The 24,788-nt window shown below is 35.5% G+C and overlaps 3 protein-coding genes and 1 pseudogene across 3 annotated transcripts; 2 read left to right on the plus strand and 2 right to left on the minus strand.

The window, feature by feature from the left end:
• On the plus strand, positions 1-2,973 carry PHOX2 (Octicosapeptide/Phox/Bem1p (PB1) domain-containing protein / tetratricopeptide repeat (TPR)-containing protein). The gene has a single exon (XM_085731389.1). It carries the CDS (start codon positions 292-294, stop codon positions 2,611-2,613), a length of 2,322 nt encoding a protein of 773 aa, XP_085587515.1. The 5' UTR covers positions 1-291; the 3' UTR covers positions 2,614-2,973.
• Positions 2,974-8,116: 5,143 nt separating this feature from the next.
• On the minus strand, positions 8,117-10,037 carry LOC146903490 (1-aminocyclopropane-1-carboxylate oxidase-like). The gene is made up of 4 exons (XM_085739383.1): positions 9,864-10,037; positions 9,283-9,509; positions 8,743-9,076; positions 8,117-8,571 (listed from the first exon to the last, which is right to left on the minus strand). Exons 1-4 carry the CDS (start codon positions 9,966-9,968, stop codon positions 8,290-8,292), a joined length of 948 nt encoding a protein of 315 aa, XP_085595509.1. The 5' UTR covers positions 9,969-10,037; the 3' UTR covers positions 8,117-8,289.
• Positions 10,038-16,333: 6,296 nt separating this feature from the next.
• Positions 16,334-19,584, minus strand: LOC146903491 (importin subunit alpha-2-like). Its single transcript, XM_085739384.1, has 9 exons — positions 19,436-19,584; positions 19,112-19,297; positions 18,893-19,024; positions 18,608-18,793; positions 18,358-18,524; positions 18,185-18,263; positions 17,663-17,791; positions 17,117-17,244; positions 16,334-17,006 (listed from the first exon to the last, which is right to left on the minus strand). The coding sequence occupies exons 1-9, from the start codon at positions 19,448-19,450 to the stop codon at positions 16,550-16,552; spliced, it is 1,479 nt and encodes a 492-aa protein (XP_085595510.1). The 5' UTR covers positions 19,451-19,584; the 3' UTR covers positions 16,334-16,549.
• Positions 19,585-19,835: 251 nt separating this feature from the next.
• LOC146903492 (5S ribosomal RNA) lies at positions 19,836-19,954 on the plus strand (annotated as a pseudogene).
• Positions 19,955-24,788: the final 4,834 nt, after the last annotated feature.

The following is a 24,788-nucleotide window of genomic DNA, read 5'->3' on the forward strand; positions in this document are numbered from 1 at the left end:
ACTTCAAAAGATAGTTCCCAAAACCCAACAAGCACTTGTGTACTAAACTAAGGTGCACCATTTTTCATTTCATTTATTTACTCCTTCCTTCCATCCACTTTTCTGACCGGTAAGTACAAACAATTATCTTAAACCCAAATCCTCATCGTACCTCGTCTTCATCGATACATAGATCGATAATTTCAGTATACAATTAATTTTCTCTTTTGCTTTACTTTCACTATTAGTTTAGATTTAGATTTGGGATTAGAAAATTATTGTGTGTGAAAATTGAGTGCGGGAAAGAAAATTATGGGGAAATCAGGTGGTAGAAGAAAGAAGGGTGGTGCTGTTGTTGACAATTCTTCAGCTTCTGTCCAAACACCAAATGGTGGGGTTGAATTGGATTCATCTATTTTCTTGAAGAAGGCACATGAAATGAAAGAAGAAGGGAATAGAAGGTTTCAGAGTAAGGATTATACTGGTGCTCTTGAAAACTATGAGAATGCTCTGAAACTCACGCCCAAAACACATCCTGATAGGGCTGTTTTTCACAGCAATAGGGCTGCTTGTATGATGCAAATGAAACCTATTGATTATGAATCTGTGATTTCTGAGTGTACTTTGGCTCTTCAGGTTCAGCCGCAATTTGTCCGGGCTTTGCTTCGTAGGGCTCGGGCGTTTGAGGCTGTTGGTAAGTATGAATTGGCTGTTCAAGATGTGCAGTTGTTATTGGCTTCTGATCCCAATCATAAGGATGCTTTGGATATTGCTCAGAGATTGAGGGCTGCGTTTGGGCCTCGTCAGGAAGCACAGCAGGATCTCCACAGTCGGCCTTCGCCTGCTGCGTTAGGTGCTTCTGCTGTCCGTGGTGCTCCTATTGCTGGATTAGGTCCGTGTTTGCCAGCACGGCCTGCGTCGAAGAAGGGGGCAAATTCTGCCGTTGGGTCAGTTGTTTCTCCTAATAACAAGGTTGACAGGTCTCAAAATGTTTTGCTGCCAACTGAAAATGGTCCAGAGAACAAGACCCAGATGCCTAAAGTTGTCCTGAAGCCTTTTAATAATGGTCCTGCTGTGCAATCTAACTCGAAAAATGAGAGCCAGAAGGATAGGAATCTGTCGGAGGTTTCTATTCGGTGGAGACCATTGAAGCTTGTTTATGATCATGACATCAGGCTTGCTCAGATGCCGGTGAACTGCAGTTTCAGAGTACTTAGAGATGTGGTAAGCAAAAGATTTCCTTCGTCAAATTCAGTTCTGATCAAGTACAAGGATTGTGATGGTGATTTGGTTACTATAACATCTACTGATGAACTCAGATTGGCAGAGTCGTTTGTCGATAGCAATCTGCTGAAAGAACTTGAATCAGATAAAAGTGATTCTATTTCGGTGCTGAGACTACATATTGTAGAAGTTAGTCCGGAGCAGGAGCCACCTTTGTTGGAAGAAGAGGAAGAAAAACTCGTTGAGAATGAAGTGACCAAGGGAGATGAAAGTGGATCTCATTCTTCCCTCGGTGACTCTGTCCCTGAAGTTACTGAAGTTACAGAAGTCACTGAAGTTCCTGATACCGAGGTTGATAAGATAATAACAAAGAAGGATGTTTCAAAAGAAAAGCCTGGAGCAACAGGAGATAATGAATGCAAAGAAGTGGAGATGGATGATTGGCTCTTTGAATTTGCTCAGCTTTTCCGCTCACATGTTGGTATTGACCCTGATGCTCATATTGACTTGCATGAGCTTGGGATGGAGCTATGTTCAGAGGCACTTGAAGAAACAGTGACAAGTGAGGAAGCTCAGGATCTATTTGATAAGGCTGCTTCAAAGTTCCAGGAGGTGGCGGCATTGGCATTCTTCAACTGGGGTAATGTTCACATGTGCGCTGCTAGGAAGCGAATTCCCTTAGATGAGTCTGCTGGTAAAGATGTAGTGGCAGAACAACTTCAAGTGGCTTATGACTGGGTCAAGGAAAAGTATTCTTTGGCACGAGAGAAGTATGAGGAAGCACTCTTGATCAAACCTGATTTCTATGAGGGACTGTTGGCTCTGGGCCAACAACAATTTGAAATGGCCAAACTCCATTGGTCTTTTGCAATTGCTAAGAAGATAGACCTGTCAACATGGGATCCAACGGAAACTCTTCAACTGTTTAACAGTGCAGAGGAGAAGATGAAATCTGCTACTGATATGTGGGAGAAGTTGGAGGAACAGAGGGCAAAGGAGCTAAAGGACCCAACTGCAACAAAGAAAGAAGAATTGTTGAGAAGAAGAAAGAAACAGGGAAGTGCTACCGAAGGCGAGTCTTCTGTCGTTGGAGGTCAGGGTGAGATATCTGCTGAAGAAGCTGCTGAGCAAGCAGTGGTCATGAGATCACAAATTCATCTTTTTTGGGGCAACATGCTTTTCGAAAAATCCCAAGTGGAATGCAAATTAGGAATGGATGGTTGGAAGAAAAACCTGGATGCTGCAACAGAACGCTTTAAGCTTGCAGGAGCTTCTGAGGCAGATATTTTGATGGTTCTAAAGAATCACAGCTCAAACGGTGATACAAAAGGTGATGATAAAAAGGTCCAAAGTCCACTTCCCAACAAGACCGATGAGCTAGAGATCAACAAGGAGGCCAATCAAGGATGAGATAAATGATGTGTGGCTATGAAATCTCATTTGTTTCTGTTCAGTCGTGTTTTCAATGAAGACTATGGACAAGGAATATCCTTGGCATCAAGAGCTCAAAAGGAATGTTTGAATTTTTTGAAAATTGGAATTGAAAATTTAGGGTACTTTAACTAGATAGCTCTCTGCCTGCCCTTTTTTTCTTTTCTTTTTTCTCTGAAGTTCTTGGTGATCTGATGAAAGGAGATTGTTTTTTAACATTATTTACACAGTTATGAATTTCTGATGCTCAATTTCAGTTGCTCAGTCATTTTTGTCTTCTACTTGTTCTTTGTAGTTTGTACTGTTGCAATTTATTGAGGATTACTTTTTCAACTCTTACATTTGCTCTGTTGGGTTTTACTAATATAGTTATACCTTGTTGAATGTGTTTCAGTCAGACCATGGTTAGTGTTTGAAGTGACAATTATATACTGAAAATCGTTTGGCTTGTGGTGTAAAACAAAACGCTCAAAGAAGATTCTCACAGCCCTGAAAAGTAAACTAGAAAGTAGATTGGTAGGATAGGATAGTTTCTGTCTTTGAGTTGACAGTCATCTTGTTAATGACCAAGATTGGTTGTCATAAAGTGCACGGGACAAAAAATTTGGCTGTGTGATTGAACGTTATTGTGTGAGGAAATGGATTTAGATAAGTTCCACGTCTCAGCCTATATCCATTAGATTACTTGCCATGTTAGTGTTTCCAAGTGAGAAAACAATGTGGCTGTCATGGATTATTGCTTCCTCAAATTAGTTCTTTTACTTATATGAGCAAAATCATTGGATTTTCTATATGTATGTTACATTTTGATGACAGATTTCTTAATTTTACACAATCTCTTTACATATCATTTATTTGGTTTAAAGGACATCATTGGATTTTAATCCCACACATATATATGTTTCTTGTTGGGTGGCACCTTCTTGTTGTTGACAGAATTCTTACTTCTCTTTACATATCATTTGTTTGGTTTAAAGGACATCAGGGAAAGACGTGCCTTTCAAAATTGTGTTTCTTCTTTTCTTTACATTAGTATTTTTCATATTGAGTAGTGCTAGCAACACTCTCTCTAATACTCACTCCCTTATTGGTTTAAATCCTTGTGAATCTATATATTGGAAATAAAACCCACACAAAGTGGTAGGACATACATTGATTCCATCAAATAAAAGAGTGAGTGCTAGAGAGAGTGTTGCTAGCATTCCTTTTTCATATTTGTTTAGTTTAAACGCTTTGTTAAATCAATCTGAACAGAAAAGCATGGGGAAGGGATGCATTCTTTACGCTTTCTTCTTATTAGATGTTAAATCAATCTGAACAGAAAAGCATGGGGAAGGGATGCATTCTTTTTCTTTCTGAATCTGTTAAAATTCTTAGCTGTTCCTTTCCTTGTACGTTCATCGATATTAGATACTCATCAATGTGCTTCCAACATAAACAAAATGCTAAAGGTACTTGGTGAATGTTTGAATTGATTGTGAGTTTGACAGCGTCATACAGTGTAGTTTTTGCCAAAATTATACTAGTTTACCATGATTGCCAAAATTATCACTTATTAATTTTCAATGCCTGATACTTTTTTTTCCCATTTAAGTATCTGTGCATGATTGTGAGTCTAGTGAGGAATCAAATAAAACGCAAGTTAGAGGAATAAACTAATTCATGAGTTGTGTGCTCTTCTGTTTTGAGTCAACGTATCCAACTGAATTTCTGATTAATTTTTGCAGCTGTGACATGGCACAAAGCAAATTTTAGTGATGAAATTGTCCTTTGTGATCCCAGTTGATCATTAAGGCTAGTTGAAATTGCTCATGCAACTATCATAAATCATGCAGCACATTGTTAGTTCTCTCGCAACTAAAACGACCTACTTTTTTCTAACTCTTATCCTGTTATTAATTTATTATTGGTTATCAATTCAGTGTTGTTTCTCAAAGCCAACGATGATGCTTTCTCCCTAAATTTATATTCTTAATATTATCAACAATTCTTGTTTGGTTGCAGTCCAATGTCATGGCCACACAAGATTGTACTATTTTTTCTTATTTTTTATATGCCTTTCGGTTGAGCAAAATCAAGGTGGCTCCAAACTTGCAACAATACCAAACAAGCACTGAATGAACATGGTTGCTCCAAACTCGCATCGAGTAATGTATTCGGTACTCATCACTGTGCTTACAATGAAAATTCAATGCCTTGTAAGTTTGTTTATCCTGTGTATGATAGTGAGTCTAGTGAGGGATCAACTAAAACACAAGTCAAAGAAGACGAACGTGCCACAAGACTTGACTTGTGTACTCTTCTTCTGTTCTGTGTCAACGTATCCAACTGGATTTCGCTTTGACCTGAAACTGAGTATCTTTAATTGATGAAATTGTCCTTGTGGTCCTTGATTATTATGACTAGTTGATATTACTCATCATAAATCGAGCAAAGAGTGAAACAATAGTTCATTATTAGTTCTATCATCCACTACAATCACCTACTTTTTTCTACTCAAAGCCAACATCATGCTTTCTTACCAAATTGGGATTCTTTATATTATCAACAATTCTTAGTTTGGTTGCTGTCAATGTCATGGCCACACAATGTACTATTTTTGATTATTTTATACGAGGGAGCTTGAAAGTTATAATAACACGAATTAGCAATGAGATAAACCTTAATAGATCACCGACAAACAGCTAAGGTAATAGAACTTGAAATGAGCCAAGAAGTTAAATAGTCAAATGTTTTATCCATAGCATATTATTGACCTGCATAAGATACAATAAAACAAGCATGTCTCAAAAATAAACCCCTGTAAATTGGACTGCAAAGACATGTTACTAAATGATTGAAAAAGTAATGAATGGTTGTTAATTTCAACTTTTCTAAACAATGGCACTACTACTCAAGAAACTGACTTATTTTGTTTAGCCAATAGAATTTAGCCAATAGAATAGTTGTTGATTTCATATCAGATTTTGGACCATTGTAAGTCTAAATTTTTCCTTATTACAAATCAGTTCTTAAAGAAAACATTAGTTACTTTTGATTAACTTATTTTATTTATTAATTATGTATAAACTCTATAATCAATTTTAAATGGGTTAAATATGTTTTTGGTCCCTATAAATATACCAACTTTTCGTTTTAGTCCCTCTAAAATTTTCCTTCAACTTTTAGTCCTCCAAAAATTTTTCATCTTCACTTTTGGTCCCTCTTTTAAAATAAACTCATATGTAGAATTCATATTTTTGTATAAAATTTTGCATAAAAATTAATAATATTATAAGAATCTGTCCCAAAAAAATTTAGAATTTTATAACAAAACATGAATTTAATATGAATTTTTATATATTTTATGGTTAAAAATTCATATTAAATTTATGTTTTGTTAAAAAATTCTAATTTTTTTGGAAAATATTTTTACAATATTCTACACATTTCTGCACAATTTCATTAAAAAAAATACTAAAATTAACTTAAAAATAGGGACCAAAAGTAGTGATTGAAAATTTTATATGGACTAAAAATTGAAGGAAAATTTTAGAGAGACTAAAACGAAAAGTTGGTATATTTATAGGGACCAAAAACATATTTAACCCATTTTAAATTACAATTTCACTTTCCTCTTTTCTCGTCTCCATCTTCTTCATCGTCTCCATTACTGCAGAAGGAGAGGTCGTTTTCCTTATGTCCTTCATACAAACATGAATTCACACAAAAGTGAAAATTCAGTTTCCTTCGTGTTCGCTTTCGTTCATGTTCTTCATATCTTCCAATTCATATGCAGAACGAAAAATCACCTACCCATATTCATCTTCGTCGTCTCTTTTAATCCATTCCAATTTATTCAACTGTGTTCTTGGTATCCATCTTCCGATCTCAATTGTTCGTCTTCCACCGTCATAGATCTAAAATTGAATTTAATTGTGTTCTTGGAGCAGATAAAGTTTGGAGAGAAAGGGATGAACAAAATCGAACTATGAAGTTGATAAGAATTTGGAGTGAAAGGAACTGATGAAGATGAACAAATTAAGACTTATGTAAATGAAAGGGATTCGAAAGGAACGAAGGTGAATAAATTCAGATTCAGACTTCTACATATGAAAGAGATTTGAAAGGAACAAATTCTGTTTCAAATGCATAAGCTTCATGATTTACAAAATAATAATAATAATAATAATAATAATAATAATAATAATAATAATAATAATAATAATAATAATAATAATAATGTTTAATTTTAATTTAATCAGGGACTTAATTGCAATAAGTAAAAATATAATGGACAAATATACAATACACCATATAATCTGACACAACATGAATTAAATACATAATACTCAATGATAACCAAATCTACCTTAAAATTATTTATTTTTTCTTCGAGTAAAAAACAATCAACGAGTGGTTTTTACTTTGAGTAATGATATTTTGACATCCATTTGATGACAACTTTGTTGACAACCTTGTTTTTCTCACTTCTTATTGGTCAAAAACAATGGAGAGAGAAAAAGAAAGAGAGGGAATAACAACATCATGTGAGTATGAGAGAGAAAGTTGTCCAAAAGTTGTCAAAAAGTGGTTGTCAAAATATCATTTCTCTTTTACTTTTTACTACTTTTGTTGGGCAAAGTTGTGTAGTTGTTGTTTTTAGATTCTCTTAAACAAATCTTTGGATTAACAACTTAAGTGTGTCACGATAACTATTGTTAGAATAACTCCCTTAAAAAATAAAACTATTGTTAGACTAATTAGTACTAGTAATTAGCTCGACTTTTTGGTGACAATCCAAAATCTGTCTACTGTGTAGGCAGGGCCGTTCTTGCGAATATGGAGGCTCGGTTCTAAAAGTGAAACGAGGCCCGTAATAAAATAAAGATGTATTTTTTTTTTTTTAAAAGAACAATGTTCTATTTAAATTTTTTAAAAGATAAATACAAGGAGTCGTATATATGCGGTACACCCAAAGGTGAAAATCACTACCGTATACATGAGGAACATCAATTCTAATATCCTATCTGATTTTTAGTGAGGGGTACTGGGCTATAAATTTTTTTTTGAGGCCCATACCCTTGGGAGGCCCGGTTCTATAGAACTTCTTGCACCCCCTGAGGGTCCGGCCCTGTGTGTAGGGTGGTAACATTATCTCAAGCAGAGGCAGAGTCGAGTCTTTTTTATCTTATTCTTCTTCTCTTTTTTTATCTTTTTAACTGAACATAAATATATGGATTTCATATGGAGAAAATCTTTTTTTTTTTTTTTAACTGGTGAAAATCTTCCATTTGGATCAATTTCTTGCACGGATGTATGATGTATCCATACTCTTTATGAGCAACTTTAGTCGGCAGGTAATTATTTTTTCTCTTTTATTGCATGACATGATTATTCCAAAGCATAATAATTTGAATGAATCATGACATTGTTCTGTATAATATAACATTGCTAAGATCCGGCTCTACTTTATAAAACAGTGATGCAACGTGACACTAACTTAACCAGATCAAATCAAGCTAATATTTTATTTTTTGAACTATATATTACATATTTATTTATGCTACACATGCACATAGGTGCTGCTGATACCAATCAAAGAGACCAAAAGCATTCAGAAACCTTAGCAAATAAACAAAATTAATTTATACATATAATTTTCTCATCACATGCTTAGGCAGTTGGTATGGGAATGTTGGATTCCATGGCCTTCATAGCTTCAAATCTTGGCTCTTTGGCTTGGAATTTGAGGCCAGCATAGAGTTTCATGTAATCATCAAAAACAAATTTTGGGTAAACTTGGTTTGTCACATCTAATTCCTTCACCAAGGCTGCTGCAGGAGAGATTACTGCATCATTGCCTGGATTATAAAATGAGGCTATGGACATTCTGTTCCCATCTGTTTGAGCAATTACACGGTGCAACACACTCTTGTATTTGCCATTGGTAATCACCTGTTTTTATCATAAACAACAAAGTATTATATTAATGAAGAAAATTAATGATGCATAAACTAGCAGACAGTTTTATATTGCAGCCGTAATATTACGAATTTTGAGGTCTCTACAACAACATCGCAAACACGATTTCAAACCTATAGTTATACCCTTTGATTAGTACTATACCTCAATTTGGTCACCAAGGTTGATAACAATGGAATGACGCATTGGTGGGACATCAATCCATTGGCCATCTTTAAGGAGCTGAAGTCCACCAACCTTGTCATCTTGGAAGAGTAAAATTATGCCACCAGCGTCTGTGTGGGCTCTGAGTCCTTTGATAAGATCTGGCTTAGGACAAGGAGGGTAGTTGCTAACTTTGGTTCCAAAATTTGGTCCCTTGGATCCATGAAAGACTTTCTTCAAATACCCTTTCTCTAGCCCAAGATTCTCACACAGCAAGTCAAGAAGTAGCTCAGCCAGTTTCTCAAGTTCCACTGCAAATTCCTTCATTGCCTTCCTAAAATTAATAACACAAAAAATTATGTGACCAAACACAAAAAAATATATACACATAGATCATGGTTTAAAATTGCATTATGCAACCACAATAGATATCATATCGTAATTTCGACCGTATCAACTACATTTTCCCACAATATAAAGGTTCAAATCACATTTTAAAATAAGAGGTGTGCATGATTTATATTGAGAATAAATATTAACCTGTAGTCATGATCAAGATCAAGGATCTCTGATATGTTAGAGTTAGGAAGGTGGCGCAAAAAGAAAGTGCTTTCCCAATCCAAGTCATTGATTTCTGACTGAGCAAACTCTAAACCTTTGCTTGCTACCATTTCTTTGAACCTTTGCTCCATACGCTTCTTGTAGTTTTCTTTTGTCAGCTTCTCAACTTTGTCCATCAACTCTATGGATATCCCATGGTTCACCAACTTCATCAAACAACATAAGGAAAATCCACAAATAAGAAACAAATAAACAAAGCCTTCAAACACAAGTACACAACATGAATATGCAGGGGAAATCAGTCTTTTGAAGGAGAGTTGTCAGTTAAGTACTACTAATTAGTATGTCCGGCGTAGGTAGTTCGATCAGTGAGCTAAGCGATATTGAATGAGTTTTAAGTAGAAGGTTGCAGGTTCGATCCCAAAAACTAGCATGACAACTAATTACTAGCATTTGCCTATAATAATAAAAACATTACTAATTGGTATGCATATATCCGTGGACCGTGGCCAACTTAGCATCATAGAGTACCTCAAATAAATCTCATAAAAAAAATGTACCTCAAAGAAACCCCAATTTTCACAAGCATCTTTTATGATCTCCATGGTTGATGCCTTCTCTTCAGTGTTAAGATTCTTCATGTCAACTACTGGAAACTTCTCCATTTGTTTCTTTCTGTTTTTCTTTCTCTCACTTTAATAGGCTGTGACTATAGGACTATTTGCTGTGAGTGTGAAGAGTGGTGTTGTTTGGGTGCAATTTATAGGCCTTTGGCTTCAAGGAGAGTGCCTAGGAAAGAAGTATATATTATTTAATTTAAAAAATAATTAAGAGAAAAAATTGCCTTCTCGTGTGCTTTTCGTTCATGATATCTAGCTCCCACATTGACATGAAATTCATAAAAATCTAACACATTAAGTGAGTTTTTTTTTTAAGGGAACACATCAAGTGAGTTAAAAATTATTTAAAAGGACTAACTCGTAGGTTGTAATAGAAAATTGAAAGTTAACCGGTAAAATATCTTATTTGGAGGTTTTACAACCTGGACTGGCATGGATGAACCATTCCATGTGACCTGTAATACTTTATTTGACCAACTAGAAAGATATCACTCAACACTGGTTTGATTGTTCAAGTCAGACCAACTCAACTCATCCTCTCTCAACACTGGTTTGACTGTTCAAGTCAGGTCAGCCAGCTCAGCTCAGCTATGAATGCTTTATATTCATCTAATACTGGTCTGGTTAAGTTATGAATGCTCTGATGCCATGTGTCTTGTACGGATGATCAATGTCTCTGGAAGCGCGTCTCAACTCAAGCGCCCTGTATGAACGAGTTGGACTCTAGTCCACGTGCAACCGTAATCAAACTAGACAACCAACAGGAGGCTCTGTTTCACAACTTAATGGGTTTTAAATGACTAAAGAAAGGCCCATTAACTCAACACATTGAGGGATATAAAAGGAGGATGCTAGAGAGTTAATAGGGGCTAGATCTTGTATAGTGTATTTTTTATCTAAGTCTTATTCAAAGTGCTTTTGAAATTCCACCTAACACAACTCATCTGCTGTAACCAAGTTATGTTTAGATATGCGAACACAAATGAATAATTTTTTTAATACCTAATAGTTGAAATAATCATGATTTTTTTTTTTACAAAAAAATAATCATGATTTATTGTAGTATCATATCATATCATGCATTAATTTTTTTTAAGTACAAATAAACATACCTACAAGTTAGCCCTTTTAAATAACTATTAACTGTATCATTTGTAAGATGAATATCGATTGATTCATTCTCTCACAAATAACATATGGAGGTGGTTTGAGGAATTTATGCATAACAATAATTTGACAAAATAACAGTGTGGTTTAGTTGAAAAGAACCTGAGTTCTAATGGACGAGTAACAAATCAAGGTAGGTGTGTAATAAGGTTAAAAAGTTTAATGTGAATTTTGATGGGGGATCATTGATAAGTATCTTAGAATTAATTAATCATAGATTAGGATGCTTGGCCACATATATGTAGAGCCACTTGAAAGAATATAAAGATAAACTAAATTGGGTGGTAAAGTTTTAATCTCAGCAAAAAAATGATAAAATAGTAGGAATTCGGAAATTAGATAGTTCAATTAGTTTGAACTAAGAATCAAAAAGTTGAAAGTGTTAAAGAATAAATTTGGTAAAAAATAAATACTAAAAACTAATATATTAATATTTGTAGATTAAAAAAAAGCTAAAATCTGATCTCAAAATTTAAAGAGACAGAAGGCAATTGTGCAGTTTCTGTGTGTGTTCACATTGTGACTGATGGAGCACTACCTACCATTTTTTTTGAGTGAGAATGTGACTATGACTATGATGATATCTCTAAAGGTTTGAGTCATATTCGTTTTTGGTAGGAAATGGGACCTTGATGATATCTCACAATATCAATCTTCACAGTTGTAAAATTGATCAATGATCTCATTCTAAAATAATTCATATATATTGTAAAGTATGAAGAGTTTGATTTTTATGCACCAAATCTTAACATTCTTTGCACATACATTAAATCAAATTTACACTATGATACTAGACTAGTTATGTCAATTCCTAAAATATTTGTATAATTACGCATGATGAAATGTAATCAAATTATACCAAAAATTTTATTTGCATACAATGACAATGCAATACTTTTTTTTACACATGATTCTAATTAAATTAAATCATGATGCCCCTTTTTAGGATAATTCGTAAAATATCTCTAAAATTTTTACTTAGTGTGATTTGATAGGATAAACATGTAATGATCTCTAAAAAAATTACTTAGTGTGATTTGGTAGAATATGCACAAAATGTTTCCGTGAGTTTAACTCAGTTGGCAGGGACATTGCAAATTATATACAGAGGTTGGGGTTCGAACCCCAGACACTCCACTTCTTCACATTTAAAATGTGTGAACTCCAGCCACTAGGCTACTTGACAAAACAAAAAAAAAAAGAATATGCACAAAATTGTATACGGTCCAGATTTTAAAATCTAAAAAATGTTAAATACGCTTAAAATAGCCAAAATGGAAGGGATACGGTCCAGATTTTTATAGGCTCTGTTTGGTAAAATTAAGCTATAAGCTAGCTGATAGCTGAAAAGTTAGCTTATAGCTGATGACTGATAGCTGAAAGCTTATAGCTGAAAAACTAGCTGTTTGAAATTAAAGTGTTTGGCAAAATTAGCTTTTGAAATGAGTTATTTGTATAAAATGACATAAAAGTACATGTATGTTTATTTTTTTTTTATAAATTACATTTATAAATATTTTTTAACTGATATATTTATCTTAAATAATTAATTTACTTCAAAGTATTTTTTATCTTTAAAATGATAACTGTGATTTATGAATTTAATTGATATATTTCTTTAACAAATCTTATCTGACTTCATTTTTATATCTTTTTTATGAATTTTTTCTTCTTTTTATTTGAATCGGTAAATAAATTAAAAGAAAAAAATTATAATATCAACGTATCTAAAAATGAGAATCTTATGATTTAACGTATTGATAATCAATATATTCTTTATTTTGTGGTTTGCCTTTGTTTTTTCAAATGATGGTTTGCCTAAATTATATTCTCCTATATAAGTACGTATATTATAGTGGGTGAAGCAATAAAATAGTATGAGAGACGAGGAAAACAAAACGTGAGTGAGTGGTGAGTGGGACGGTTGCTTTGTTTATATAAGGGTAAAAAAAGTAATAAAAATAAAATAATAAGGTTATTATTGGAAGAAAATGTAAAAAGCTATCAGCTAAAAAGCTACTTGAAATAGCTTCTCAAAAAAAGCTATAAGCTCGTGAGAAAAGTTTGTTACCAAACACATCACGTTTTCATTCAACAAGCTTATAAGCTAGTCCAACAAGCTATAAGCTAGCTTTTTTGTGTTACCAAACACAGCCATAATCTAAAAAACATCAAATACGCTTAAAATAGCCAAAACGGAGGGCACGCGACAAAGGCAGCGGGTGGAAAAAGAATTTCTCTAATAACTTCTCCTTTGCATTTGGTCCTTGGCCCATTCATTCTGCTAACAACCACTACTGGATCCCAATTTAAAAGAGGAAGTTATACCCCACACCCCTACATTTATACCTTCACCCCAACATTTAACACAAACTACCAAATTTACCCTTTATATAAAACAAAACACAATACTCTTTCACTTTTCCCCCCACACTTTTCTGGAAAAAACACTTCGCGTGTTCACCCTTTTTCTGAAAAAGAAAAAAAACCATTGTTCTGTGTCTACTTTCAACAAAGAGTAAGCCTTCTTTCCTTGTTCTCTTAATCGTTTCCGTGTTCGTTCTTACTATATGAGCCTTCTTTCCTTGTTACCGGAATCCTTGATTAAGGTTTGCTAGGTTTTTTGGGTTAGTGGTTACCGGAATTGTCAATTGACAACGACGATGTGAGGACGATTCTGGAAATGACGATGTATGAAATGGCGTCGTGAATCGTTAACCGGAATCATGTTCACCAAAGCTTTCCGATTGTTTTCCAGAAAAAACGTCAGAAGCCTTCCGATAAATGCTTCCCGGAATAGTTTGGGGAAGTATTCCGGTTCATGCATCCTTATGTCTGCAGCTTTCATTTATCTGTTTATATATATTCATTATAATTCCTGAACTCGTATGCATCTTTTATGTCAGCAGCATTCACTTATCTGTTTTTATACCACTAATATACTTGTTTTAGAATTCAATTATATTATGCTAATGTCTTGGATACAAAATGCTGATTTTTCTTCATTTAGAAATCAACATATTTTTCGCAGCACATGAACAATTATATTATGCTAGTTTTGACCAAGTGATATAATCGTAATTTGTGACCATAATTAGGAAATTATAACAAGGAAGTAGCCAAGTGATGAAATTATATGCTAATTTGTGACCAAGTGATGGAATTGTATAACTAGCATGAATCGGAAAGGTATTTCTGTGTTCTCCGGTATATATATTCGGAACGCCAAGCATTCTAGTATTCCGAATTATTTTCAGAAATGTTTATATGAGTGTTCTGAATTTTTTTCGGAAACGTTTTAGGGAAGAACGAAAAACGGAAATACGTACTTAGAAGTGGGGTGAACTCACACTGAATTAGGAGATGTTGAAAATGAGGGTGAAAAATTTATGTTTAAAAGGTTAAATAATAAAAGGGTTAAAATTGGAATTTTCAAAAATTTGTCGGGGTGAAATTACATGTGTTGGGGTATAGGGTAAAATTTCCTCTGGTTCGTTGATCCTGAACTGATGAAACCAAATCTATGGAGAAGAAAGATTTTTTTTGTTTTCTTTTAATGAAACGGAGGGAGTATATATTAGTAGAAAAATATGGTCAAAGCATGTTATGTGAACAATACACATTTTTAAACTAGGTCATTTAAAATAGGGTAGAGGGAGTATTTTTTCTAACCCGCCTATTAAGGTAGGTCGTAATGATATCAAGGTTTCTTGCAAAAATCTTCTAATATACAAATCCATGTAATATACTCTCTCCGATCTCAAATGTTTCAAATCACACTCAAAGTTTGTGTTATGAATTTTGGACGTGATTTGATTTTTTTTACCTAATTATGTTATTTTACATGCATGTACTAGATCGTGACCCGTACGACATGCGAGTATCGTTATATTTTTTTATATATTTGTATTTATAATTTCGCCATATAAGAAAGTCTAAAACATTAAAATTTAATCATAATCATAAGGGAAAATTACACTTACCTCCCTCGAGGTCTCTTTAAATGGAGCAAACACCCCCTCTAGTTTTAAAATATACACTAATCTCCCCTAAGTTCTTATCAAATAGAGAAAGAGCTCCCTTCTTCACTAACAACGTCGTTAAAAAAAAAAGAGTTTTTGAAAAAGGACATACATAACTTCAATTTGGAATACGCAGCTATAAACCAAAACCATATCATTCATAATTTTGCACATGATCCTCTATTTGCCACCCAAAATACGTCTCCAGATTCACATACGATGGCATCAATTTATTCATGACAATAACGACGATTGTAGAAGCAAACACTCGTTTTCAAACATGATATTTTAGCATATTTTAACTAGTGTAATTGTTTTGTTAAAAGTCGAGTGTTGATGATTGTGCCTTTATTCCTCACTATCTGTATATCATGCCCTTCATTCACTCTTCACAACTAAACAAAATTGTCCACTGCATCTCTAACTAGTAATTAAGCTAAGATTTCAAAACACAAGAGTTTAAGTCGAATTAAGTCGATATTCTTCGGCCTTAAGCTGCAATTGTTATTGTCATAATAAAACTACATGTGAATAAGAAGCTTGTCAATCAGATGATAACACAATTGAGTGGTTAATTTGGCTTTCTCTATGACAATCACAATATTTTCCATGATTTATTAATAGTTGCAAGCTTTCTAGCAATACATGCATGCTAATAATTGGAGCTACGTGAGAATTAAGGGGATGAGATAGGGCTGGGCTAGAGTAATTTTCCTGTACAGTCTAGAGACATAAGTCCCGCTTCATATACTCAAATTCGCAACAATGACCGACGTAGAAAGCAAATATGACGCAAACTAAAAGAACAGCCACAGAATAGGAACAATGATGGTGCAAAATCTGTCGAGAACGACAACATGCGTGCGTTCACGGGAACATTGATGAGCGACAAAGGCCACAAGGGATGAGTGATTATGTATGACCAGGAAGAGAAATAAATTCTCGCAACAAAAGGCTTGAGTTTTGAGAGTTTTATGAAAGTGAGAACAGACAAGTTTCTCTCTCTACTAACGTCAACATGGACGGAATGAAACGGAGGGGAGGTTTTTGATGTTTCGGAAAATAGAGGGGATGTTAGGTGCATTTAGATAGAACTCAAGGGAGGTTGTAATATTTTCCCCTGATCATAATTGACACAAGTCTCGCTGTACTAAATACAGCGAAGAAGAGAATTTCGTTCTCTTGAATCCAAAATAGAGCAAAATGCAAAACAAAGCAAGGTGAGAAAGAGAGTTTGTATGCATAGTCACAGACAATAGTGATGTCCTCTTGTATCTGAAACAAAGCAGAACACTACGTGAGTGAGGGAGTTCTTACACATAGAAAATTGGACGGTTATCCACAAATAAATAGAATTAGTGGTTATAACAACCATCACAGAAAATGAGGTGTTTAAAACGCAAAAACATATTTGAGAAACCCAATAATGGAATCAGCTTATTCACATTTCACACGATTCCACCGCTGCTTCCACGATTTTTCGCGGCTATTCTGACCGCGGCCAACAAATTTTGATTTCGACCATACACGAGCACCCCAAGGGGTGCATAGACCGTAGAAGCGTAGGATTTTACGTTTCAGATCCTGATCTTGTCTACCATGGCCTCGAGGTAGGGTCTCACCTTCCAACCAATATGTCTCGACAATTTCAATAGCCTTCTCATAAATTTCATTGTTGTCATGACTCTGCAAGTTTTCAATCTTTTCTAATCCCTCAACATCATATATCATCTGAGCATATAAATTGACATCTCCCGTGTTACAAAAGTTTTTCTCCGCTTCTCCAACCTTCAGAAAATTTTCAAGACCTTCTAAGCAGACAGCAACAATTGTTGGATCAGGGCAAACAAGCAAATCACACAGAGGTTTAATGCAACCCTGGGTCACCAAGTACCTTGTAATGACAATGACAACAAAATTTGGTAAGTTAATACGTAAACTCTCAATGTTGCCAGCATGAAGTAGGGCCAGAAATAACAATTAAAATTATATAACTTCACATACTTGATTTGCTCATGGGTACCGCCAGATGTAGCATTAAAAAATACCCATGCAGCTTCTTTTTGAACTTCAAACTCGGCATTTTGAAGAAGATTTACTAGGGGAGCAATCAGACCAGCTTCAATAACAGCCTGCAACATAAATAAAAGCTAGAGTTCAGAGCACTTTTTCGATAAATAAGCCAACTACAAATCACATACTTGGCAGTAAAATGCATACAGAACTCAGAAAACATATGCCAATAGTCAAGCATCACAATACATGGAAATAAGAGTTTCCAGTGACCTAACAGTCCACCTATTACTTTGATTGGTGTAACCAGAGAACTAAATATATCACCAACAAGGCTACAATGTAACTATTGCACCACATCTCCATGATAAACAACATGTAGCTTTGATTTATGTGCATGTGATACCCAAACATCAAACTTGAAGAAAAGCATGAGCATTAAAGAAATCAACATTGCACTTTATTAAACATGATATTTAACATCATTTGAGTATATATAAAAAAAAAAGAAAAAAAAGATGAGATTTAATAACTTACTTGTATCTGCTCTCTGTTACCAGCTGTAATGTTGGATATAGTCAAGCAAGCTTCTTTCTTAATACTTTTATCGTGATAATGTGTCAACAGACTCAAAAGGCATGGGAGTGAACCATGATTGATAATAGCCTGACAAAAAGAGTTCCACCAAAATACAAGGGTTGAGAAGAGACTATATTCATAATAATAAAAGGTAGTGAATCATCAACAGTGACTAGCAAGTAAAGTATAACATTTCGTTCTGCGCCAGACAAAAGTCCCATTACCCCTCAAATAAAACAAATTGATTCCTAGGCTAATATTTCTAGAACTATCAATCCAGCTTCAACAACCACATCCTATAGCACTTTGATGTTTTCACATAATCAAATTAGACTTACAAAACATTCCTATCAATAAATTCAGGTTATAATATTTCAAATTTTAATTTGATTCCCAAAACACAACACTAATTTAGTACTTTAATTAGAAATATTTGGGTAGCAACTAATTATAACAAACCACAATCCATTTTGACATTACCTGAGTCTGCATATTGTCTCCAGCAACAATATTTCCCAATGTGTGAAGTACAGGAATCAACACTGAAGGAGATGGGTGCCTTCAAAACATGCATGCACATACATTTAGAGCCAAAATAATCAATAATTGAAACAAAATATTGGTTCACCAGGGATAGAAAAATTGGTACTTACTGAAGAAGCTCCACCAGTCTGCCACATACACCTGCCTCAATCAAAGCTTGAATTTTGTCATTTGTTCCATCAGAAAGATATGAGAATGCCCAACATGCATCTGTCAGGACTTCTTCATCATCATTGGACAAAATCAAACGCTCAAGAGAGGGCAGCGCTGGCCTCACCTGTCCATAAAAAACCTAGTAGTATTAATACACAGATAAATGTCTTGCAGCTTCAATTTTAATTTAACAAAAACAATAACTACCTGCTCAATCGGAGGTGGTGGATTGCCTTTGCAAAAGGTTGACAGGGTCCATGTGGCAACTCTCAGCATAGAAAGCTTTGCTTGCTCATTCAACTGCGTTAACAGCGGGATCAGCGCACCATGACTAAAAACAAGATCACGGCACCTAGGGGAATCACCGGCAATGTTTCCCAATGCCCACACAGCCTGCAATTTTAGGGTTTTAGTTTTCAACATAGTTCAACGTAAAAAAAAAAAAAGGGACAATCCGAACTCATCTGTCATTACACTTTAGTATAAATATACCTGGTACCGAAGATCATAACTAGGTGAACTAAGTAGCTCGACAAGTATTGGTACTGCCCCGTGATCAACTAACACCTTGATGTTCTCTGATGTTCCAGATGATATGTTCGTAACTATCCAGGCAGCTTCAAACTAAGCAAACAAAGTCATACAAACAACAAAATTTCAACTACACCATACAACATAAATTTCAAAAAGATAGACAAGTTTGAAACAAACCCGAAGTTGAGGATAATCATCCCTATGTAGAAATTCTAGAAAACGAGACACAACAAAGGATTGTATGATTTTCTCGATTGGAGGGTTGTGTGTCAAAAGAAGCTTCCGAAATTTCGTAGTTCCTTCTAGTTGTTTTCTTTTATCATCCGACCAGACCATAGCAACCATTGCAGGAAGACTCTCTAACTGTAACAACAACCACAACAAACAACAAACATGATTAAATAACCATCAAAACCGTTTTTATAACTAACTGTCACAGAACCTCTAACATCAAACGCGATTCAGAGATTGAATCCTAAAGTGATGGTGATCAATGGTTACCATTTTCTCGTCCATGGAGGAAGAATGAAGAGTTGAGGTTGAAGATTAGGGCTAAGGTAGCAACAATCAAGGTGTAATGGAAATGTGATTTGTGAAACGTGAGAGAAGTTAGCAACAATCAAGGTGTAATGGAAATGTGATTTGTGAAACGTAATATTCTGATTGAGAGAAGTAAGGGTCTGAATGAGAGAGATACTATGTTTATATAAGCTTTGTGTTGCACTGATTGCGTGTGACTGTAGCATCGGGATTCTAATTTATTTTTTATTTTAAAAAATATTTCTGAATTTTGCTATAATAATTAAACTTTTTTTTCTGAAGGAGTTGCGATCATAATTTTTTATTTTAAAAAATATTTCTGAATTTTGCTATAATAATTAAACTTTTTTTTTTTGGAAAGAGTTGCGATCATACCGTCACCAATGCACTGGATCCCATCATAACTTTGCAGGTAAGCGTGCTTGGACAAGAGTAGTACTAGGATGGATGACCTCATGGGAAGTCCTTGTGTTGCACCTCTTCCGCTATTTTGTCCTCTTAGCTTAGCTCAGTGGGCATGGACAATGCATAATAATATATGCAAGGTCTGGGGTTCAAGTATCGGCCACCACAAAAAAAAACTTTTTTGAAGGATAATAATTAAACTTATATTTCACCATGGATAAGTAAGTGTAAATATTACGAGAGGGGTCCTTGTGAGCTTACATCAGTCAGTAGGAACAATGCATAATATATGTAAGGGGGAGTTAGATTCAAACCCCGACCACCACAAAAAAATATTACGAGAGGGGGAGTTAGAATTTTTTTTTTTGTGGTTGTCGCGGTTCGAACCCCGGCCCTTGCATATATTATGCATTGTCCTTACCAACTGAGCTAAGCTCACAGGGACGGACAATAACATTCTTTTTTTTTTGGTTACATAAAGTTTAGGTGAGTTCGGCTCCGGTCACCACCACGGTCAGGGCACGCCTCCGGGACCAAAGGGCACTTATAGAGGTACTTACAGATCACCCACCAACACTGCCCTCACATCGGCAGAGGGAATCGAACACACAACCTTCTACAAGGAAGTGGCTCGTTCCTTACCAACTGAGCCAACGTGTGTTGGTACGGACAATAGCATTCTATGGATAAGTAAGTGTACATATAAGTAAGAGAAATATTTTCCCTACAAAAATAAAATTAAGAAATATTTTACTATGTAAATATTGCTAAGTGTAAACATGAGGGGGCAATAGTATTCTATGTTTTACTTAGATTATTAAGTAGACTATTACTTTTTCTACCCAATGTGTTACTCGAACGTCCTGTACAATTCTTAAAATACCCTTTAAATTTTGTAATTTGAATTTTATACCTAGAAAGGGGGATTGCAGCAAAATTAAATTTGCTTCAGAAGAAGATGGAGGTGATGGTTTGTGACCTCTGTTGTCGTTTTTTGGGTTCACGTTGATTTTGAAGATGTGGTCTTAATGTCTGATGACATGCTGTCATTACGTAATTTTTAGGACTTATTGTGACATTTTGATAGAGTTCTCATGCAATTTATACTGTTCTGGAGTGCAAAAAAGCTTAAATATTGAAGTCTGTTCGAAGGAAATCGCGCCACGCCAATTTCAAGCCGTGCTGCGATTTTTGAAGCAAAATTACATCCTCCCTGTTTGAGGGAAATCGCGGCACGCCTATATACATGGCGCGGCGCGATTTTGACGGGTCAAGCCCATGACTTCTATAAATACTGCACTCAATCTGAAGAACAGGGGTTACGATTTTGGAGAGCAAAGTGCGATTTTGAGACATCGGAGACGGCTAGAAGGGCGATTTCTTCAACCTTTTACCAATTCATGTATGTTTTAATTATTTCATTGATTATGCTATTTGTAAACTCGATTATGAGTAGCTAAATCTCTTAGAGATTAGATCCGAGATGAATCTTTGTAACCCTAATTGACACATGTTGCTGTGAAACTCTATTTCGTTTATGAATTCAATTCTAGTTTATTCAATTCAATTGTTCTTAATGCTTTTTATATCTTGATCACATATAACTTGATTTTGTGAGAACGAATGACCACTGACCATGGCTTTCGACTTAGACCTAATTGAATTGTTCTAATAAACAGGGTTAGTCTAGGAATAGATAATCGTTTGTTAGTGATAATAGGTTAACGTTCGGTAAAACCTTCAAGAATTATTAGACCACCTAAGGAATGAGGGGATGTAGTTTAAGAAGAGGGTCCTAACTCAAGGGATTGATTAGGGCTAATTTGTTAATCATCGTAAACTAGAAGAGGGTTCATAACAAATAGGTGCAGTAGACCAGTTAGGGGAACTTAGAGGATTCGACGGATCTGATCTCATTTTTCTCTCATATTTTCTTAATCAAATCTAATTTCTTTTATTTGATTTCATAAAATCAAACCAAATCTTTTGCCTAGTGGCAAACTAAAAATAAACTTTACACATCCTAATTATATAACGAAATTGAATTATTGAAGTTAAAAACAGTCCTCGTGGGATCGATATTTTTACTACTTCGATAGTATTTGGTGCACTTGCCAATTCTCTATCAAGTTTTTGGCGCCGTTGCCGGGGACTGTTGAATTATTTCAACAAGGCAATTACGTTATAATTTAGGGTTTTTGCAATTTAATTTTCTGTTTTTAATTTTTATTTTTCTGTTTTCATATTCACTTGATTACTTTGCGTTGTGCAGTGCTACTAAGGTATTTTGCTGTTTATGCGAGGTAAACAGAGCTCAGACGACTTAGAGTACGATCCGGAAATTGAAAGAACTGCTAGAGCACTTCGGAAAGCTGTCCGGTCGCAAAGGTTAGCTCAGTCCGTTCCACCGGGTGTTCGAGAACAAATACCGGAGCCACTCTCAACTGAATCTGAAACGATCTCTTCTCCTAAATCTGCAACTATGGAAGGAGAAGGAGTTGTACCACCGAGACCTAAGCTAGGAGACTACGGGTTAGCGACTCATCGCGGTCAACTGACCCATACTTTTCAACCAGCTAACCCCGTAGCTTTCGACATCAAGACAACTGTCCTCAACGGTTTGAGGGACAAGCAATTCGATGGGACTAAAGCTATGAGTCCTCATGAACACTTGAGCCGCTTTGCTGAAACTTGCGAGTTTTGTGTGCAACCAGCCACCGTGACTGAAGCACAAAAGAAACTAAGGCTATTTCCTTTCACCTTGACGGGAAGAGCAAAATATTGGTTGCTAAAAATACCAAACGGGACTGTCCAAACATGGGAAGAGTTAGAGCTGAAGTTCTTGGAGAAATATTTCCCTATGTCTAAGTATTGGGAAAAGAAGATGGAGATCTCTAACTTCAAGCAAGGAGAAGGTGAGTCATTATATGATGCTTGGGAGCGATTCAATTTGCTTCTTAAGAGATGCCCTAATCATGAGTTCATCGAGAAACAATACCTCCAAATCTTCACTGAGGGGGTAACACCAAACACTAGAATGTTCTTAGATGCTTCCGCGGGAGGTAGTCTCAAGAGCAAAACTGATCATGAAGTTCAAGCTTTAATCGAGAACATGGCTGGAAATGAGTATCGTGCTGAAGCTAAGAAGAAGGAAAGAGAAGTGTTTGGGGTGAGTGAACAAACTGCTATCCTTGCTAATCAAGCAGCTATGAACAAACAAATCGAGGCTCTAACCAAGTAGTTTCAAGGCTTCACTTTGGCTCATAAGCAACAACAAGTGGCTGCAATCAAGTGTGATCTATGTGGTGAAGAACATCCAAATGGTGAATGTGTACCAGAAGGGTCAAGTGAGGAAGCTAACTTCATGGGAGGCTATCAAAGGCCAAACCAATACTACAATTCAGGAATCAACAAGCATCCCAATCTAAGCTACTCAAATAACAACGCTTTGAATTCTCAGATGCTTACTCCTCCTCAACAACAACAGAGAAAGCCATCAGCTCTTGAGGAAACTATGATGAACTTCATGAAGATGACTCAAGGCAACTTTGAAGAGATGAAGAAGAGTCAAGAAGCTGAAAGAAAGAACAATGAAGCTTCTAGGAAGATGCTTGAAACTCAACTGGGGTAATTAGCTAAGCAATTGGCTGAACAAAGTAAAGGCGGATTCTCAGGTAACACTAAAGACAACCCTAAGAATGAGTCTTGTAATGCTATTGAATTGAGGAGCAAAAAGGTTTTGACACCTTTAGTTCCAAAAGCTCAAAAGAAGGTTGATGATGTAGTTGAGGTGGAGGAAAATGGTGAAGTTGAAAAAAAATGATGAGGGTGTAGTTGAAAAAGAAGATGATCATGGAGTAGTTGAAAACGAAAGGAAGAAAAAAATAGAGGGAGAAAAAAGTGAGAAGTTAATTGATGAAGATTCAATCTTGAGGAAGTCGAAGAGTCAAATATTGAAGGATGGAGATAAACCATAAGTTATTCCATCATATGTGAAGCTTCCATACCCTCACCTTTCAAAGAAGAAAGAAAAGGATGAAGGTCAATTCAAGAAGTTCATGCAACTTTTCTCACAACTTCAGGTGAATATTCCTTTCGGTGAAGCTCTCGATCAAATGTCGTTGTATGCTAAATTCATGAAAGACTTGTTGACTAAAAGAAGGAAGCCTAAGGATGATGAGAACATAGCACTTTCTGAAAATTGTAGTGCTATTCTTCAAAAGAAGCTGCCACCTAAGCTGAAGGATCCTGGTGCATTTACTATCCCTTGTTCAATTGGACCGGTAGACATTGGTAGAGCTTTATGTGACTTGGGAGCAAGTATCAACCTGATGCCTCTTTCAATGATGAAGAAGCTTAAGTGTGGGGAACCAAAACCAACAAGAATGACCATTACTTTAGCTGATCGGTCAATCTCTTATCCTTTCGGTGTGCTCGAAGATGTGCTAGTCAAGGTTAATGACTTGGTGTTCCCAGCAGATTTTGTGGTCTTAGATATGGCTGAAGATGAAGACATGCCACTCATTCTAGGAAGACCTTTCCTTGCAACTGGTCGTGCTTTGATTGATGTTGAACGTGGAGAGTTAATGTTGAGGTTCCAGAAGGAGCATGTAGTTTTCAATATCTTTGAGGCAATGAAGAACCAAGATGAGAACCACAAGTGTTACCGGATTGACGTTATTGAAGAAACAGTCGAAGAGAGCTCCCTTGAATCTCAACCTATTCAACCTATGGAAGGAGAAATTGTTAAGCCTATTGAAAGTAAGGACGTGGTTGAAGATGTTGGGGTGAAAGAGCATGTTAAGCAACTTGAAGTAAGCACAGATCAAATGCAACAACAATCATCAGGAGACATCCTTGACAATAAGAATGGGGAATTGGAAACTTGGAACAACATGCCTAAGACTAC

Source organism: Medicago sativa, chromosome 8 (genome assembly GCF_051527215.1).
Source record: "Medicago sativa cultivar Bolivia chromosome 8, Bolivia_mono, whole genome shotgun sequence".
Lineage (NCBI taxonomy): Eukaryota > Viridiplantae > Streptophyta > Magnoliopsida > Fabales > Fabaceae > Medicago > Medicago sativa.

Bases quoted from the DNA above. Each gene is read 5' to 3' on its own strand.
- LOC146903490 (XM_085739383.1), bottom strand. From the start codon at position 9,968: ATGGAGAAGTTTCCAGTAGTTGACATGAAGAATCTTAACACTGAAGAG. The intron at 9,510-9,863 runs GTACATTTTTTT...TGTTTGATGAAG, and splicing joins AAAATTGGGGTTTCTTTGAG to TTGGTGAACCATGGGATATC. The intron at 9,077-9,282 runs GTTAATATTTAT...TATTAATTTTAG, and splicing joins GATCTTGATCATGACTACAG to GAAGGCAATGAAGGAATTTG.
- LOC146903491 (XM_085739384.1), bottom strand. The intron at 19,025-19,111 runs GTTTGTTTCAAA...TTGTTTGCTTAG, and splicing joins ATGATTATCCTCAACTTCGG to TTTGAAGCTGCCTGGATAGT. The intron at 18,264-18,357 runs GTAAGTACCAAT...CATGTTTTGAAG, and splicing joins AGACTGGTGGAGCTTCTTCA to GCACCCATCTCCTTCAGTGT.
- PHOX2 (XM_085731389.1), top strand. From the start codon at position 292: ATGGGGAAATCAGGTGGTAGAAGAAAGAAGGGTGGTGCTGTTGTTGAC.